General features: G+C 51.5%; 1 protein-coding gene across 1 annotated transcript in view; it reads right to left on the minus strand.

The window, feature by feature from the left end:
- Positions 1-17,566, minus strand: part of ATP13A2 (ATPase cation transporting 13A2) — a 70,760-nt gene extending 53,194 nt beyond the window's left edge. Inside the window, exon 1 of the mRNA XM_073316703.1 lies at positions 17,464-17,566. Coding sequence (XP_073172804.1) covers positions 17,464-17,494 — 31 coding nt within the window. The 5' untranslated portion in view covers positions 17,495-17,566. The remainder of the gene's footprint in view (positions 1-17,463) is intronic.
- Positions 17,567-20,497: the final 2,931 nt, after the last annotated feature.

Genomic DNA, 20,497 nt, shown 5'->3' on the forward strand with positions numbered 1-20,497 from the left:
CAAACCCCCGACTCATCCAAACCCCCTGCTCCTTGTTCTCTGACCGCACCCTCCCAGGACCCCCTGCTCTTAACCACCCCCTGCCCCGGAACCTAAACCCCATTCAACCTCCCCCATTCCCTGTCCCCTGACTGCCCCCTGGGACCGCCTGTCCAACACTCCCACCCCCTTACCATGCCGGAGCCAGCCACGCCGCTGCGCTGCCCGGCAGGAGCAGCGGGCCAGAGAGCTGGCAGTGCAGCGAGCGGAGGCCGCGGGGGAGGGGAGACAGCAGGGGAGGGGCCGGGGGCAAGCCTCCCTGGCCAGGAGCTCAGGGGCTGGGCACGACGGTCCCGCAGGCCGGATGTGGCCTGTGGGCCATAGTTTGCCCACCTCTGTCCTAGAGCAACAGCTTTCAGTGGGTAACTAGCATGAGAAAGAACGTAGAACCGTCCAGCTACCCTTTTCCAGCACGGCTGTGGGGCTTTTACAAGGCCCTTTGGGCCTGGAAAGCTGTGGATAGAGTTACCACCCAAGATCATGAATTTCAACACACGGAGCTAGCGCGAGGACAGTGCTGCGTAACGGCCAGTATGCAGGGACGCCAGGCTAAAGCCACGTCTACACTACAGAGCCCGTGCTGGCAGAGCCCCTAGTTTAGACGCAGCGTGTGCCAACAGGAGGAGTTTTTCTGTCCGTGTAGGCACATTACCTTCCCAGATGACATTAGCTAAACCGACCGAAGCACTCTTCTGTCAGCAGAGCTGTGTCTACACTGGGGTTTTGATGGCAGAGCTGTATTAGCTAGAAGAGTGTGAGCGTGTGGTTTTTTTGCTGCTTAGACCAGGCTTTAGGCAGCAGCTGTGTCAGAGCTGGTGCAGGCAAGCAAAGCTGCTACATATTCCAGCGCAGATTTCCCCTGCTTGAAATGGGACTAAACTAGGGCTCTACTCTGACTAGAGCAGGGGTTTGCATTGGTGCAGCTATAGTGGAGGCTGGCCGCTGCTGGCCATAACCTAGGCAAATCCCCAGGGTAACTAGGGCATGCTGGTTTGTCCCTTTAAGTGTGGGAATGTAGGACAGCTCCCAGGGAGGAGGCTAAGTAAAACAAGACGGGGTTTGATCGAGAGGGCTATGTACAAAGGGACAAGGAGCCCAGGTGATGGACAGACAGCACCAGATAGCTGGAATGGCAGCAGCCACTGATCGATCTCAGACAGAGGTTGGATTTGGTGTCCTCAGACTCCTGAAGTGTCAAGTGCAGTAACCCAATCCAGCTGCGAGCCACAGAGCGATGCTGGTCCAGTGGCTCCGTCAGGGAAGGGGCAGCCGTGACCTGTTCTCCACTGAACACGCTGATGGCTTTCAAACCCATCCCACCCATACCAGTGGACATTTGCAAAAAGCGAGCCATCAGCATGCTCCCTGAAGATACACCTGCTGCCGGCTGTTTGCTCATTGTGTTCACACAAACCCAGACAGCATCGGCAGCTGCGAGGGGAAAAGGGTGTTTCAAGGGAGAGGATGTCCCGTTGTATTTTTGAAGTGGAAACCATCTCCCAAATAGGTCCCATATTTATACTGTGTGCATGTCCGTGTGCCCCTCTCCCTTCTCTTTGCATGAACAGCGCAATGCAGCTCTTACTCTGTTCATTTGGTGTTTAGCAAGCTGAGCAGTTTGGGGGGGAGATTTCCCACCTCGCCTGGCTTTAAGACCCATCTTTTAATGAAGCAGGTGGGGGAGGCCGCGAGGCAGCAGCCTTGAACTCTAGCTTCCTTGTTTAGCTACACAGCATGGCCCTCAGAGTGGCACTTTCCCCTTTTGTATCCAGGACAGACGAATACACCTTGAAGATAGAATGAAAGTTGGGTGATGGCGACCTGGTCAATTTCACTCTTCAATATGAGGTTGCGGATTCTCAGCAGGCTCAGAAAGACAGAAGGGAAAGACAAAAGCATCCTTGAGCGTACACAGGTGCAAAATCTCATTTGTTGTATTGCACTTGGGTCTTTGGCGCATTAAAAGATTGAGACCCAGTTTGAGGGGAAGGCTGATAAAACTGAAAGGGAACTAAAGGGCCAGACTCTGATAGATAGAATCGTACCTTGCTCCGAAAGCAGCCCCCTTGATTTCAGGTGAACTATTCGGGGAGGATAGGGCTATTCAGCATGAGAAAGGAGATCAGAAAATGGCCCTAAGGGCATGTCTACCCTGCAGCTGGGCGCCAGCCTCCCAGCCCAGGTAGACAGACTCACACTGGCTCAGGTTTAGGGCTTAACATGGCAGCACCAAGATAAGGACAGTTCAGCATCTCAAAGATGACAAGGGGATCTGAGTCATGCAGCCCACATCCTTGTCAGTGGCGGCCATGCAGCTAAATCCACTGGTCAGCTTTGGTAACAGACACAGATCTTCCCAGGGAGAGGGTGTTCTGTTGAATAGTTGAAGTGGAACCATCTCACCAATAGGTCCCACATTTATACTGTGTGTGCGTCCCTGGGCCCTTCTCTCTGCATGAACAGCAAAGGGGTGTCACAGCCAATTGCCACCAGGCCTCACAGATCCCATTGCGAGAAAGTCTGTTCTAAGGGAGCTTACAACTGAAGGCTTGTCTACACTTACATTTTACAGCGCTCCAACTTGCTGGCTATGGGGTGTGACAAAAATCACCCCCCTGAGCCCAGCAAGTCTGAGCGCTTTAAAGTGCTATTGAGGACAGGCTCTGAGCACTTGGCGCTATTCCCCTCGTGAAGGGGGATTACCAGGATTGCCCTCTCCCAGCGCTTGTGCGCGACGACACTTGCACTTCAAAGCGCTGCCGTGGGAGCGCTTTGAAGATTTGAGTGTAGACGTAGTCTGGTTAAAATTCAGAGGGGCAGTTGCTATGAATCTGACAACAGAACTCAGCTCCCATTTACGCACCACAACAGGTGGCTAGATTTTCTGAAGAGCCCAGGGCGCTGGGTGCACATTAGGTGCTGGGCATGCTTGAAGATCCAGCCCCTCAGTTGTGGGTGCTGAGCACTTGGAAATCCGGCCCTGAGCTCTTTGATAAGATCTGGCCTCCCAAGGGGAAGCTAGCTGGTCGCTTTCTCCACTCACCCAACCTGGTTCGGTTTGTTCCGCATTCCTGTTTGACTACAAACATTTCCTACTGGCTATGTCACCAATTCACAGGGAACAAGTCTGAGCAACCATTTCATCAAAAAGTCAAACCTCACAGGCAGGACTCCAGAAAGTTTGTGAAAAGCACGGGAGAGAGCTGGGTTAACTGCATGCTCCAGATCTATTAGTTATCAACCAAACGCCATGGAACGAGCGGGTCTGCGATACGTACATTTTGGGCAGGTCAGCTATGCATATAAGTTGCGTGAACACAAGGTTGAAACCATCTGTCTTGGATGGTTTAGACAACAAATCCTGCATCTTGTCAGGGGCTTAGACTGGATGACCCTTGAGGTCCCTTCTAACCCTTTGGTCCTATGATTGTATTCTGAATCTATTTAAAATTTAAAAAGGAGGGGGGAGAAAAGAGAAAGGGATTGTTTTAAACACAAGCCTTCCCTAGCTGCCTTTGCAACCCAAATATTGCAGCTAAAGCATGTGAAATTGCAAATGAAATTAACTAGAAACTGACCACCCAAAGGAATGTGGAAGTGATAAATTTGCTTCTGTACCTCTCCACATAAACAGGAAGGAGAACATTAGCATTTTAAAACGTCTTTTCCTTTTAAAAAGACGGTGTTGGCAAGATAAGGAGCTTTGTTTCAGTATCCGACCGGGTCCCTTTTGGCCTTCCGTTTCAACAGACCTGAGAAATCCAGGCCTCAAAAGCCCACAGCGAGATGCTTTTTATGTGGCTGCATCTCTAGAGTAACAGTGCTTCAAGCCACGGCTATCTGCTAACCCTGCACACCTGCATTTTTATCTCCCCCTCACACCAGCTGCCTTCCAATAAGCGCATTCTAGAGAGGACTTCCTGGCTGCTTACCTGTTTCAAAGCAGGTGGTGATTCCCCCTTTCCCAAGGTATTTCCTGTTCTCTTGCAGAGAAATCACAGCCTTGCCTTACATGGACACTGCTGTAGGGCAGGTAACATTCGGGGCGGGGTGGGGAGGAGGAATGGGGGCAGGCAGTAACAATTCTCCGCCTCAGAGGCCTGCACTACCAGTATGAAACAAAGCAACCACACCTACTGCCCAAACACAGCCCAAGGGGGGAGGGAATTCTCACCCCCTTCCACGTCATCAATTTTTTCCCGCATCCTTGCAAGTCCTTTGTGTGTTCACAGAGCCACGTAACAGCGGCTGTGGATAATAATCTAATAACAAGGACTTCTTTGTTAGCCACAGCCAGGGGAGCACAGAACAATGGCGAGTGATTGATAGCCTGCCTAATGACAGCCTTGGCAAGGAGAAGGGGCAGGGAGGCCCAGGGCTCTTTGATTTCAAAGGTGTGAAGCCCGCAGGGAAGCTGCGAAGTGCCCCCTCCATTGCGCTGTCAGCTGTGGATGAGCAGCACCAATACCCTACCTAGGCACGGATTTCAGGATAGAAATCCAGGAGAGACGCTTGTTGGGTTTTCACTCTCGGAATCAGAGACTGAGCGCATCTCGCTGCCAAAGTGGGATCGTTCACTACAATGTGACTGCCTAGAAAGGAGCGCGGCAGAAAGTCAGAGTGGATTGCAAGCTACATATGAGTAAACAGCGAAACACTGTTGCAAAAAAGGAAACATTTGGGATGTATTAGCAGGAGCATAGACACTGATTTCCCCATTACCCAGGGGGGTGCTCGACCCCACCCCCGTCCCAGGCCCCACCCCCACTTCACCCCTTTCAAGCCCCCACCTCTTCCCATCCCTGCTCCACCCCCTCCCCGCCTCTTTCCACCCCCTCCCGCTCCTCCCTCGCAGGCTGTGAAACAGCTGTTTGCGGCAGACTGGAGGCGCTGGGAGGGAGGGGGAGGAGTGATCAGTAGGGCCACAGGGGGAGGAGAGGCACTGGTGGGGGTACAGAAGCGGGGAGCTTGGCTGCTGGTGGGTGCTAAGCACCCCCTAATTTTTCTTCCATGGGTGCTCTACCACCCACAGAGTCGGCACCTATGAGCAGGAGCGTTGTAAGCAAGGCTAGGACAAGATGCAACAGGCTTAAATTGCAGCAAGGGCGGTTTAGGTCGGACATTAGGAAAAACTTCCTACCTGTCAGGGTGGTGAAGCACTGGAATAAATTGCCTAGGGAGGTTGTGGAATCTCCATCATTGGAGATTTTTAAGAGCAGGTCAGACAAACACCTGCCAGGGATGGTAGAATACTTAGTCCTGTCATGAGTGCAGGGGACTGGACAAGAAGACCTCTCAAAGACCCTTCCAGTCCTACGATTCTATGAATACAGGGAAAATGCATTAAAAACCCTGTCTTTATTAAGTGACTAACTGCCCTAAGCATCAGATTCCCTCTTGAACTAGTTCTTCCTGATAGCATGCAGGAGTGACCACGCCTTGTGACCTCTGTGTGGGCTTGCTTTTCTGCAGTTATAAGGATATTCTTTCTGCAAAACAGGTTTCCTGAGTAGAGCTGGTTTTGTCACCTGTAGAACCAATGCACAGACCTGAGCTGGTAGCAGAAGTAGGCTGTTATCCGCTATGTGGGCCCACTGCTAGGGAGAGATGGATCACACGCCATGCAAATTGTTACATGTGCAAGGTCGCCAGTGTCCAATCTGTGGGCCCTGCTTTGTGCACACTTCTAGGGATGAGTCAGTAGGGCAAATTCCCAGTGGCTGGCACCAAACCCAGGAAGCATTTGCAGGGGCTGGCCCCACGGTTTGTATCCACTGACACTTGATTTTGCACTTCCCTAGGAGAGGCGGCTGCTGCTGTAGCTGGGAACAAATCTGGGTGCACTCTGGTCACTTAGTACAGTGAAATGCAAGTATCCCAAGCGGTCAAATGACAGCATCGCTTTTACAAAGACTCCGCTGGAGAGAATAAATCCATTCAAGATCATGAGATGCTCAGATTCTATGGCAATGGAGGCTGCATGGGACCTAAAATAGATTTTACAGACAGGGACATTAAGACACAGAGAGGGAAGGGACGGTCACAGCTGGGAACAGAATCCAGATCTCCCCAGTCCCAGTACCAGGCTCTAAACACAAGATTAGCCTTTAGGCTCTGGCATCCCCTTCCTCCATATGTGGGTGTTCCAGATAAATGGGTTTTAAAGCACCCTAATTTAAAATAAGAGTCACCCCCCCCCTTTTTTTAAGACATTAACTCTCAAGCTCCCTCTCCTCTCCCAATCCATGCCAGATGATCTTCGCTCAGCGGGAAGTCCTTCGGGCAGCACCAGTACCTGAGATTGCACCTGCTGCCATGTGACCACCTAGAGTTTTAAGTATCCCAAGGGGAACGACTCTGTTTCCATTTGTTGCTGGAGAAGATGGCGAGAGCCAGGGGTAGGCAGGAGATGCGAGATGCACCCAGCGCTTGCTTTTTGAGAGAGAATGTAAAGGGCTGGGCTTGCTATCAGCAGCCCTCGTTTGTGGGAGGCCACACAAAACGCAGCATTGTCGGGATGACTGAAGGACCAGCGGCACCCCAGCACAAAGGGAACACAGGGTACAAGAGCGACCGGGATGAATCAAGCGCAAATTTCAGCTGGAGGGTGTGCAGCCACCCCCGGAGGTTAGAAACGCTCGTTGTTCTAGAAGTTAGGCCTGGTCAGGTTGTTTATGAAGCAAGCATTCTCGGGTGTCCCCAGTTCGGTAGCCCCATGTCCTGTGTGCAGAGAGAGAGGTGGAAAATCAGGGTGCAGTGGGAATGGGGGGAGAAGGGGAGAGATCCATGAATGCATGAGAGAGATCAGGCTCTCCTCCAGGGGCACATTCACACGCAGAGGCCTTAGCATAGCTGGAAGGCCTCTGTTTCTGAGTCAAAGGAACAAGGAGGAAAGGGGGCTGTGGGATTACAGCACCAGACCTGGAGTGGGGAGGGATGCAAGATCCGGTTTCAGGTCCTGTCTCTGCCACTGAGTTCCCGTGTGACCTCCGGCAAGACACTGAGGGCCAAATTTTTGAAGATACGGAGGCACCTAATGCCCATGGAAATCAATGGGAATTAGGCACCTAAATACCTTTAAAAATCTGGCCCCTACGCTCCCCGTGAGTTGGCTTCACCTCTAAAATGGGATAATAAAACTCCCATCTCACACAGGGGGCGGTGAAAGAATAAACTTCATAGCTGGCGAGGCGCTCAGACACTCATGTGGGGCCTGTAATTTCCAGCAGTACTTCGGGGGGTGGTGGGGGGGGTTGGGGGAAGAGTTATTCCTCTACCAACAGGAGTGTCAATTTCAGCTTTGTTCCTAGCTCTTCCTAGCTACATTTGTATGCCTTGTCTGGAATCATAGTACGGGAACATCTGACAGACACGGCTGTTTACTTCCCAGGTGGGGCTAGTGAACAGATCTTTGCGCTAGCAGGAAGTTCATAAAACCCAAACACTCACTCGTTTTAAAGCCTAACCAAGGCAGGAGCAGAGATAAAAAGCAATTCAGTTATTTCAGCACATTCCCTTCTCCTTATCAGGTAAGCAACAGTCCAAAGAGGACAACTGGGGCTGATACAGGCCACCCAGCAAATGTTTAACTCTCCCTTTCTCTGTTTGTCTGACTTAACATGGAATTTAGTGTTCCTGTCCTCCGTGGGTGGAGGGATAAACTGACCGCCACTGACAATCGTTTGGGGATAGTAATGGTGCAATCTGCCCAGCGCAAGGGGCAGCATGCAGCTGGACGGACCCAGGAGCAAGGCCCAAATTGTGACTCTTGGTCACAGGACTGTCAGCTCTTTGGGGCAGGCAGCGTTTTGTTCTGTGCTCGTACAGTGCCTAGCACAACGGGGGCCTGCCCTATGGCTAGTGCTCCTAGGCCCCACTGCAATACAAATAATCATTTGGTGTCTGCTTTCCACTTGCTCTGGAGTGGGGGATACTAAGCCATGTCCCTCCTTTCCCCCCGCACTGCTCACGTCCCACTCCACAACAGCTCTGCTGCAGGGACTGCAATGTGGAGTAGGCGGAGCGAAGGCTTTACCCACTCATTGCTCCACTTTCCCTATCCACTTCGTAACCCCCAGCGTGGGCATCCTGCATGGAGAGCAAAGAGATTCTTTCGCCCCCCTCCCATTCCTTTTCGTGGGTCACATAGCACAAGCCCTCTGATTACAAACAAGTCCTTCCAACCTAGTTGTTGAGGTTCAGCAGAGACTTTAAACCAAGGTCTCTCCCTTCCCACAAGTGGAAGTTAAAGGGCCAGAGAAGCCAAAATTCCCCGTCTGTTTCAGCAGAAGGGTGCCCTCTACTGGGTAGCTTGGTCTATGAAGAAAGCCCACACCGTGTATTACTCAATGAGCTCCCTATGTTGCGGCCGCTCCTGAGATAATGACGGTGGGGAATTTCTGTAAGAATCCCCTAGTGCAGACAAGGCTTAAAACACCACCTTAGCCACGCTGGTTAGTTCCGCCTTACTGCGCAGACACGACTTTAAACCCTGTCCCTGAACGGCGCCAAAGCCTTGGGCAGAATAAGAAAGCAAAGGGACTTGGGTGCCTAATTCCCCTACATCCCTTTGGAAATCCCAGCTGTCCTGGCCCTGGTTCAGCCCCCAACTCTACCAATAAAATGACCACACTGTCTCACCCAATCGTCGTGCAGATCCTTACAATAAAGGACAGCATGTCGGTCTTGAGACTAGGCCCCGTGATGCCTCCAGACTTGGTGTAGTTGCACTGCCAGCCTCGTGCCACTGGATTAGAAAGGATCAGAGCATCACCCGCTACGCTGCTACTCGTTATAGCTGCAGGAGCTTAACTCTACTGAGCCAGGCTCATCCAGACTCACACCGGCTGGAGCACTTTTGGCTTTATTACTGCTTGCACTTGGATGGCTCTTTAGATAACCTCGTCACCAACCAGGGTCAGGCCTGGCGTGAGAGAAAAACTCCCCTCAAGTTAATTAGTGCATGAGACACGTGTGAAAGGTTTAACTCTGCAAGTTCTGGACTCCGGATTCCTGGGCAGGGGGCACTTCAAAGCAGACGGCCCAATGCTAGGCAAAGGGAAGTGTTGAATTAACACCACCAGAACCTAGAGCCCTCCACCTAGATCAACACGCCCAAACCTCTGGCTGTGGGCCTCAGTTAGGTACAGGCTAGACAAGGAGACTCGTGTCAGTTGATCACAGCAAAGGCTCATAGGCAACGATGGGAAGCAGCGGCGTGGCCAGGGTCCGATTCCACTTCGCCAAGGATTCCGAAGGCTCCAGAGGCACTTTGCGGGAAGCTCCCCGACAGATGTTTCACAAGCAAATGAGCCTCAGACAAGGATCACCGAGGATAATTAGATCCTTTGGAAGGAATAACCGGTTAGGCGTCACTTGGACCCGGACCCAAGGAAACGCACATCTACCAGCCCCAAGAATAACTGCGGATGGAGCTGGCAGTTTAACAGAAGCAGCTGCTGTTACTTAGGGATGTTTCACAAACATCCCACAGTATTGCGGGAAACCCTAGGCAGCTATGTACGCATGTGACCCTCTGCCTGTAACTTACTTCCCTTTTGCTCTCGCATTAAGGACTGAGCAGGAGAACGTATGGAGCGCGGCCGAGAAACCGTTCTGCCTTGGTCAATGCTGGAAACTCGGGACACTGCAAAGCTGGGCTTTTTTTTTTTTTTTTTTAAAAAAGCCTTCCTTAAAAATAAATCGGGGTCATTTTGTTTGCTGATCTCCCGGTTTCCACGTAGCACAGCCTGCAAAACAGCTGCCACAGAGGGGAGCGTGACTGCAGGGCCGCACAGGGTGCTGGGTCCGGAGAACCCACTTCTGGGCAGCTTAGTTCTCGGGCTTCTTTCTTGTTCTTCCACGACATGCCCAAAGGCGGGCTGGGGCTAAGACAGGCCGGGGCTAAGGCAGGCCGAGTCCCGCCTGAGGGCAGGGGCTCCGGTCATGCGCAGCCCACGTAGCGCACCTGGGCGCAGGGCAGCCGGATGGGTCAAGTGGCAGCTGGATGGGTCAGGCACAGGGGAGGTGTTTAGCGGGAAGGGGGGGGGGGGCGCGCGATTGCCCATTAGAGGAGGGGCAATAAGCAGGGCTGGCACGCAAGAGTGAGTTCGGGCCATGTTTAAGGTGGGACCTGCAGTGTCACTGGGGAAGGGAAGTCCCAACAGAGCATGCCCACGGCCCCGCTTCTCACACTCCTAGGGCTGGGCTCGGCCCTGGGGCTCTCCAAGGGCAATGGAGCACCGGCCTCGAGAAAGGGCTGCCTCTTCTCATAGGCAGAGCGGGGACAGAGAACGCCTGCGTGGTTAAAGCCCCAGGGCTGCAAATCAAGAGATCTGGGCTCTGTTCCCAGCTCTAAACACAAGCTTGCTGCCTGATCTTTCATGACACCGAGGCACAGAGAGATATCCCTATTTCACAGAAGTGGGGAGGGTAATAATTGCCTTGGGGGTGGGAGGCTTTAATTCTTGCATGTTTGCAAAGTGCTTGGAGATCCTCAGATGCAGGAAGGGCCATTCAAAACAGAAGTACTGGGTTAGGTGGCACAGCAAGACAGGGGGCTGGTGGCACGGCCTTAAAGACCATTTCTCTCCTGCTGGGCAAGTCAGATAATGTCGTCTATTTGCAAGATCCAAACCCCGAGATGCTGCTCTGTCATGTCAGCTCACAGCTGGAACATGGCCTGGTTTTAACCAGCTACATACACTGTGGGAGAAAGGGAGGAATATCTTAACCAGCTAAAAGTAAAGGGGAAGTTTAGGTACCACCCAGAATGCAGTAACCAGAGATGCAATTCAGCCAGTTCTTGAGAGGAGAGGGCTATGGGATCTCAGACAAACACAAGTGGTTGGGACCTTGTCTGTGCATTATCCCACAGATGGGTCCTACAGCAGAGTGCACCAGCCCTGCACTGAGCCACTGGCTCTGTACTGATTCAGAGGTAAGAGCGCCCCCTTCTGAATCAACACCACCGTTACCTGCAGGGCAGGCCTGAACGTTACCCTCCCACTCCGCAACAGATCTGGGGGCTACTGCACAGGCTCAAGGCCAGGACCCATGTGTATTTCATTCCTTTGTGCTCCAGAATCTCACCTCTCACCCTTATGGCGAGAAGAAAACCTGGAAAACACGAACCAAGCAGATCTGATGCAAGAATTTGCAGAGAGCCTGAAACAACAGCGGCAAGAGGCACGTCCTGCCCCGTGCGTCTCCACAATCGGCTTCATTGTTCCAGTGGAACGTGGCCGTCTTGGTTCCAGAGTGAGAGCATTGGCCAAACCCAAGCGAGGGCTTTGGCTATTAGGACAAAGACCCTGACTTGGGGTGGGGGAAAAGAATTCACAGCACCGTTAACCAGATGATCTGCTGAGCTTTGTAGCAGTTCAAGCTTTTCCCAGGCCATTAGGCTTCACTCTTAGATACAGAAAGCTACAGCACTTGAGCCGGAGGTCAAAATTAACCACACTGTTTATTTTGGAAAGAACACAAGGACAACGACGATACGTGAGCAGTTTCCTTTCATCCCCGTGGCCCAGCTACACCCATGCATCTGCTGCTGAAAGAAGACACCTGCCGGTCTTGTCGTACGTCACACAGCCATCTGCTCAAACAGAAGGACGTCAAGACCAGGACTGTGATCCTGCATCTGAGCCATGCAGGAACCAGTCACTTCCTCCCTCTAAAACAGACGACTCAATGGCCTTGTCTACACTAGGGAAAGTGAGGGGGTTTGCACCATGATTGGTCTCATGCTGTAGAATCTTAGTGTAAACAGGGCAAGTTGGAGTTATTCCTCAGTTTGGCTGGTTGAGCTGAAACCTAGGCTCCCCCTCGGTTTCACCAGCTAAAACAAGATCTTTCCCATTTCCATTAGAATGGTACAGTATGTTCTAGCTATGTAAGGGAGAAGGCACCCATCACCATAGGATATGGGTGCCTTGGTCTTTAATACATTTGTTCTCACACCAACCCAGTGAGGCAAGGCACAGTTATCCCCACTGCACAGATGGGGAACTGAGCCACAAAGAGACTAAGTGACTTGCCCAAGGTCACCGAGAGAGTTTGTGGCAGATCAGGGACTCAAATTGAGGTCTCCCAAATTCTACCCTAACCGCTGGACCAGGGGCTAGAGATTGTGCTGTAGAAACACATGATCCCTACTGCAGATGTTCTGAGTAACAAGCAGGCACACAAGAAGAGGACCAAGCTCTACTCCAGGCTACAGCCAAGATTTCCAAGACTAAGAATTCTGGATCGCAAGTTTAGACACTGTGAAGGAGGCCTGGATTTTCAGAACATGCTGATCCCTGCTTGCACCCCAAAGCACCCTGTATCCACACCCTACACACCATTGTGATAGTCTTCATACAAAACATACCTTGTGAGGTCTCATTTGAAAACTACCACCACCCTGGTCAATGAGATCACGGTGAAATACATAGGTAGCAACATTATATGTGAAGTTATAAATTCCCCCAGTAGGATGTTACTTGTCTAAAACCAGGCAGCCCTGTCTAGGCAAAGTTGTTAAACATGCCCAGCCTGAACAAAGGAATGAGTGTTTACGTCAGTTTATACCTATGTAGAGAACAGGGCCATTACCATCACGGCAGCAGGAGGGCGGGGGGGGGGGGGGCGGGGGAGATTGCTGAAATGCAAATTCTTTGGTTTCCTGCCAACACAGGTGGGGGAAGAGAGCAGGGAGCCTTCTTTCCTACCAGACTCCGTGTCGCCCCTCTCACGGCTTGAATGAATTTGACCATGGGGGCATCTTTCAGAAAAACCCATTTCAAAGAATCAACGGCCTATAAAAGAAAGAGGCAGAGAACGCCAAGTTCTCTCTTTTACCTAAGAAGCCAAAGGAACCAGCATCTTTGGGCCTTTGGAAGAGATCCCGACCAAGGAGGGATTCACACCATCTTGCAGGAAGACCGTGGGTGAGACAAGCCATCTTGGACAAAGCATTGAACCAAAGCTTGTTAGACTGAAGTTTTAGATGTGTGATTTCACTTTTATTTGCCGGTAACCATTTCTAACGTGCTCTCTTATCCGTGAACTCAAAGTCCGATCTTCTTTTGTTAATAATGTCATGTTAACAAGTGAATGTCAGCTCCAGCTGGTGTGACAATCTCCTTAAAGTTTTGTCTCCTTAAAGGAATAAATGGATGTTCTTAGCCCGCTGAACTAAAGCGGGGGGCTGGGGGTGTTGGGGTCACCGGCTAAGGCTGGTAAAGATAATATGTCTGTGATAAGTGCTGTCAGGCAGTTGGATTCAGCACAGAGGAGTCAGAGCTGTACCGCTTACAGAACATGAAGTGAACGCTGGCTGTTAGCTATTGGCCCCTCTTGAGTTAGAAATGGCACAAATTTAGATTTATCTAATGTGTCGTGGATTTTACCCACGTCATAAAAGCCATCACACCGTTTGGCATCACTAGCGCCCACAGGATGGGCCCGGCAGCTGAGCACTGAGATGCACTGGTCAAGCACCACCTGGGAAGTTTATACAGGACCTGTCATTAGTAACACCCTGTGAAATTAAGGGTGGCCCCTTTAAATCTGAATTTTCTTATGCTGATCACGGAGGCATTGATAATATATGGTAAATGACCTCTGGATCAGCGAGCCCTTTCGCTTCTGTTGCACTGGAAACATTCACTCCATTTTACATAAAAGTACATAAAACAGGGTTCCTGCCCAAAGCGGAGCTGCTCCCCAGGGTCAGACTGAATGCACCATTCTGCAAAAACTCCTACCTGGCGGTCATGAACCTCAGTCAGAATTTCCTCTTTGCAAGAGGAATCAAAACCAATAATGAATGTAAAGTTCCCTTTAGAGAAGTTCCATGTGCGGCATAGTAAACAGCTGGTCCCTACCAGTGCTATCAGCTCCTCTCATTCCCAGGAGCAGCAAATTCATCCCAATCACTTGCAAGGCACATTCATTTACTCACCAGAGTCTCGACTGGATTAATGTAATTGTGGGGAACTTTCAGGATCTCGCCAGTACGTAGCAGTTTATTCACTCAAAGTGCATTTGACTGGCTCATTTAGAACAACAGAAAGACAAATCCACGCTTACCGTGTCCCTTTCTTATAACAATATTAATGCACATAGTCTATTACCATACAGGCATCTATGCAAATCATTTACCTTCTCACATCACTGTTCTGATGTGCCCTGCGGAAACTAAGAACTGAAACCCATTATGAAGTCGAGAAGTAGTACGTTACAAGATTTCAGTTCTGCCAAAGTCAGTTGGTATAGGGAGTGGGGCGGCGGGCGGAACCCAAGAATAACCCTGACCAGCTGTTTACTATGCCGCACATGGAACTTCTCTAAAGGGAACTTTACATTCATTATTGGTTTTGATTCCTCTTGCGAAGAGGAAATTCTGACTGAGGTTCATGACCGCCAGGTAGGAGTTTTTGCAGAATGGTGCATTCAGTCTGACCCTGGGGAGCGGCTCCGCTTTGGGCAGGAACCCTGTTTTATGTACTTTTATGTAAAACGGAGTGAATGTTTCCAGTGCAACAGAAGCGAAAGGGCTCGCTGATCCAGAGGTCATTTACCATATATTATCAATGCCTCCGTGATCAGCATAAGAAAATTCAGATTTAAAGGGGGCACCCTTAATTTCACAGGGTAAATTCTCTGGCCTATGTTATGCAGGAAGTCAGACTAGAAGATCATAATGAACCGCTCAGGCCTGGGGGAGGCGGGGGAAATCTATGAAACTGACATGATTTGTTTCCAGGCTGTTACCTCAGTGCATTTGACAGAACTTTACCATCAGTTTCGCTGCTTCCTGTCTACTCAGGCCACCATCCCAAGAGCCTTATGCAGGTGCTTCACTTCGGGCAGTGAGAGGTCCGGTGTTCAAGTCTTTGCGGGATCAGGACCTTAGCTCTCTCTTTGGAGAGCATGTTTAAAAAGTTCCAGGACTCGCTATTTATAGGAGGGCTCTGTCAGATACTGGAATTTTTAAAAAACCCAGTGGGGGGAAAAAAAAAGAAAGTTGGCAGTGGCCCTTTAAAACAGAAAGCAGCAAACAAATCTGGTTTTCTTCAGCATTCCTAAAGCCCGCAGCTGCAGTGTATTCACCTGGGTAAGCCCTGTCCACACTAGGTAGGTTCTGCCCAGTATGATTCGATCAGGACAGTTGGTAGTTGAACCATCAAACCCCTCCGAGCAAGGATGCGGTTATATAGTTCTGAGCGCTGATACTGGTACAGCTTATGCCAGTTTGGGAGACTGGCATAAAACCAGGGCTATACTGGGAAGGCTTTGCCAGGACAGCTATACTGTATCGCCAGCAAAAGTGTGTTCAGTACACCTGGCACACTTAACTGTAGACTAAGCTGTACATGCATTAGAAGCCACCTTCCTGGATCATTTCTAGCTAGACTGCCCGCTGTCATGGGGGCTGGGGGGGGCGGGGGGGCAGCCTACCTATGACAGGCTCCACTAAGGAGAATGAGCCAACCCAGATCCCCCCGTGACTACTTGCCTACATAGCTGGGTGACAGTTAATTAGGTAACGAGCGTCTGGGCCTAATAAAGGCTTAGCAGGGCTCAGGCTGGAAGGCGGATGCTGCTCCCAGTGGCATCTCCCTGGAGAGCGAGTCTCACAGGCAGAGGAACAGGCCCAGAACACAGTGCAGCCAGGCAAGGCACTAGAGAGCCCAGGAGAATGAACTGGGTGTGGGATGTCCTGGCTCAGCAAAGAGTGGCGCACTGTCTGGGCAAGACTGGCATCCGGCCGAACGCACAGAGGCCCAAGCTCCAGGCAGGGAATTCGGCGTGAGAGGGCTCCAGGGCTAGTGAGGGGAGATCAGACTGATCAAACCACTGGCAGAGAACTCCTGATGGGGTAGCTGATGGAAGCTTCTGTTTGTTTTCCTGTTGCCCTTTTTGGTTAAATAAACAACACCTTCCAAAGAGGGTGCTCTTTACTACTCGAAAGGCCTGCTTGGACTTGTTTATACCCTGGGTGAGGGGAAACTGAGGTAGTGGCTCACCGGCAGTGCTGCGCCTGATCACAAACGGTGCGCTGGGGGTCACCTCCATGCTATTAGACCCCCTTTTTTTAAAGAGTAAGTGCTAAGCCGCCCAGCGAGGGTCCCCACACCTCTCAACTCCAGGACTCAGCTGCCACCTCCCCTTTTGCTCTCAGGAGCAATTTACAACTCGAGAAGAGAGACTCCAGAGTGGTAGATCCTTATCAACTGAAGACTAGCTGCAGAATGCTCTCTAGATCCCTGGCGGGCTCCTTTCCCTCCAGGGGCTGCGAACGCACAGTCAAACACAGCTAAAAATACATCAAGACTTCCCTAATGTCAGTCTGGTGCCTAAGCGACTTCGACAGCAGCCCCAAGGACAATGGGTGATTGTAAAGGGGATAGGGAGCCTCTAAGCCATAAGCTGGACAACCCCTGGTCTAAGACACGCAAGGGATGGGACAAGACAGTACCTGGGAAATAAGTTTGCTGATCAGAGGCGTGTTGGAGACTCAGTGCAGCCCAAGGGACCTGAATGTTCCCTGCTCCCCAGTTTGGCAAGGGAGGGCTGTTGAGTGGAACAGCCCCAGAAACACAAACCACCAAACAGGTGCGTGCCATCTCCGTGACCTGGGTAACGCTGTGGCGTGAGTCCTCCTGCTCCCACAAACGGCTACCCCCCAAAGCAGCCTGCTCCCCTGAGAGGGACCGTGTCATGGGGCAGGTCCAAACTGCCCATCTTAAGAAAGCTTTGGGGGTGGGAAGAGACAAATAGATCATTCAAAGAGCAGACTGCCAGAGCCCCAGGGGTGGAGGCAGGTGTGTGTGAATGAAACCGATTCTCCTCTTTGGCGGGGACAGATACAGCTTGTTCCCAACGGCTCACAACTGTTTGCACATCAAACAACCCCAAACCAAGCCAGCCAAGGCCCCAGTAAGTGGGGCAGGATGGGCTGGGAGGAGAGAATCAGAACGGACTCACATAGCTTGGAGGTTATTCATCTCCCCGCCCCCACGCTCACAGTAGGCGGTTACCCCACTTTCTCCACACTGCCTCCCACCGCTCCCCAGAAGCATCCCACCAGCTGCGCCCCAAGATCCGTCTGGCTCCAGCATCCCTGTCAATCCCAGCAGCAGCGTCCCCAGCTTTGCAGAGCCCAGGCTTTGGGGGCGTGCGATGCCCGTAGCGCCCTGCTCCGGAATAGCAGCGCGAGAGGGATGCACAGAACAGCCCCCCCCGGGGCGCCGGCTCTTACCCTAGCTGGGGCCAACGCAACTTCCTTCCCCTGCGGCTCAGCTCCCCCCCGCAGCAAGAGCAGGGCTGCAGCCCGCTCGGGAGAGCGCCCTGCCCGCAGCCGCCCCGCCTGGCCGCGGGGGCTCCTGTGCACGGCCCGGAGCTTGCAGCCACACCCGAGCCCCCGCTCACCTTCGCTCATGGCGGCCCCGGCTGCGCGCATCAGCAGCACCCGGCGCCCCCCGGGAGCCGAACCCGCGCGCGCCGCCCCGGCCCCTCTGCTTCGGAGACACAAAGGAGCCGCAGCTGGCGGGTCAGCGGGGCGGGGCTCGGCCGCGCAGGGGCGGCTGGGAGTTGTAGTTTCTCTCTGCCCGGGCGTCCTCTCGGGTCAGGGTCCTGTCTTTACCCAGGACGCCAGGTCAGCTGCCACGACGCCCCCAGATCATGACCCGCAGAGGGTCTCCCGGTCCCGGCACCGATTCTGAGCCCTGGTAAGAGCCCGCCTGCGGCAGGACTGAGCTGGGAGGGCGCCCCAGGGTATTAGACACACTCCAGCGCCCCCGGTTTACAGATGAGAAACTGAGGCACAAGCAGAGGACTGGGCTTGCCCACGGTTACGCAGGGGGTAACCCACTTCTGTGGCAGAGGCAAAGTCCACTCCTGACTTCCCCTCCTTTGCTTTAGCTGCCCAACTACTGACACACACTATCTAGAGCTCTGTGTGTCCATCCATCTATACTTCATATGTACAGTTATGGAACACACTCTCTCTCTCTCTTCTGTGATCCGCCCAATTAGTCCCCTTGACGCTGACCATGCCACTCTTGGGGGCCAGGTAGGTCATTATCTAGTCCATTCTACTCAGCCAGTGCAGGATGGTTCTGTTCACTGTTTGCCTAGTGTGCCATGAAGCCTGGTTTTAAATGACTTACTGAGGCTTCCACCATCTCCCCTTGGAGACTATTCCTCATGTGAACTGACCTTCTCAGTGGGGCAATTAATCCTAATTATACTCTCACAGGCACTATAAACAATTCCTCTCCCTCCCTGGGATTTTATTTCTCATCTGCTAGTTATATCTGCTAGTAGGGGGTGGCTCATTGCTAGTGTTTACCATATTATCCTCAAAGCTCATGCTTCAGGGTTGAAACTGGCCACCTCCGGGGGTCAGGAAGGGCACTCCCCCCAAGTATTCTGTTATTTTTTAAAATCTCCTTCCTCTGAAGCATCAGTGATGGCCATGACTTTAAATGGGACATTGGATGGCATGGGGCAGGGCTATGAGGTGGCACCCAGCATTTTCTTCCTCCGGTGCTTGGCTGGTTCTTGCTCAGGCGTTCAGGATCTCATCAGTCATCATAGGTGGGGTCAGGAAGGAATTTCCCCCAGTGACCTTGGCAATTTTTCACCTTCCTCTGCAGCCTGTGGATCCAGGTCACTTGCTAGGATTACCTGGGTGTATCTTACATAATTCTTTCCCCATCATTACAGGGGACTTGGTGCACCTTGGTCCCCACTATTCTCAGCCTGTGGCACAAAACAGTCTAGTTTCAGTGTGGGGTGGGGTGGGTGGCCTGTGATACACAGGAGGTCAGCACAGATGATCTAGTGCTCCCTTTGGGCCTTAAACTTTATGACTCTACAGTTTCCCTTTGTTGTTTAAACCAAGCTATGCCTCGTTGACTTTTAAGCTTTCCAACTGAGCATCGGCTTGGCCAGGTAAGCTGAAACAAAGACTCAGCATTCACTTGTCTCTTTCCCATGCCTCCATAAATAGGGCCCTACCAAATTCACGGCCATAAAAAATGCATCACAGACTGTGAAATCTGGTCTTTTGTGTGCTTTTGCCCTAAACAGAGTTGACAGGGGAGACCAACATTTCTCAAATTGGAGATCCGGACCCAAAAGGGACTTGCGGGGGGCGTGTGTGTGTGTGTGTGGGGGGGGGGTGTTGCAAGGTTATTTTAGGGGGGTTGCGGTATTGCCACCCTTGCTTCTGTGCTGCCGCAGCCTGCGAAGCTGGGTGGCCGGACGGTGGCAGCTGCTGGCCGAGGGCCCAGCTGTGCAGGCAGCAGCATAGAAATAAGGGTGGCAACATCACACCAGGCCACCCTTCCTCTGCGCTGCTGCTAGCGGCAGCTCGGCCTTCAGAGCTGGGCTCCCGGCCAGCAGCCGCCGCTCTCCAGCTGCCCAGCTGTGAAGGCAGCACTGCCACCAGCAGCCGCGCAGAAGTAAGGGCAGCAGCACCGTAAACCCCCCCCCCCGGTACAATTACCTTGCACACCCCCAACCCCTTTTTGGGGTCAGGATCCCTACAATTACAACACTGTGAGATTTCAGATTTAAATAGCTGTAATGATGAAATTTAAAATTTTTTAAATCCTACAACTGTGAAATTGACCAAAATGGCCTATGAATTTTAGAGCCCGACCCATAAATAAGAAGATGAGATGAGTACCCTTATCATAAATGCTGGATTGTTGTAGCCATTTGGAACTGGAGCTAACCAGTAAGCAGCACCCTCCCTGATCTGAAAAGAAGCCATAGCAGCTGAAGAAGGATGTTAACCCACACTCCAGGCAAATTCCAGCTCTCGTAATTACATGGTAAAGACCTGAGGTTCCCTGCACTTTCAGCTACATACAGTTTTCTCCACAAGAGTTGAGGATGGAGAGTAAATTGTTGCTACCTTCTTTACTGCAGAGGTGGCTGCATTTCAGCAACAGGTAAAGCCACCCTAGTGATGGACACAGCAGCCAGCCCTTGTACTGTATTTGGGATGCTTTTGACATGAAGAGCTCAAAAAATGTAAATCTTTAATTTTGTATAGGCCATGGACTTCAATCCTCAACTAGTAGAAACTGATTAAAACAGACATTCCCCTAAAATATGCCAACCGGTACATTCCCTTTCCTTCCCATTAAAACAAAATTCTGCATGGCCGGGATTTATTTATTCTTAGGTGAAGAGACAGTCTTAAGAAATCATCAAAACTTTGTTTCACAGAGGAAACCTTCTACACGAATAATGCTGATGGTGCACCACAAACTTTATTCTCATTCTTTCCTTGTCTTCTACAGAGTTTCTTTCACTCAATATATGATTTTGCCTCTGGCATCATAAAGATAAGTAGCAAATTGATTTAAGCTGTCAGCAGATAAAATTCACCAGAATTCAAGAGGAGATTATTCATTTGACTCAGGAACAATATGAGATGAAGATATGA

This window comes from Lepidochelys kempii, chromosome 18, assembly GCF_965140265.1.
Source record: "Lepidochelys kempii isolate rLepKem1 chromosome 18, rLepKem1.hap2, whole genome shotgun sequence".
Classification (NCBI taxonomy): Eukaryota; Metazoa; Chordata; order Testudines; family Cheloniidae; genus Lepidochelys; species Lepidochelys kempii.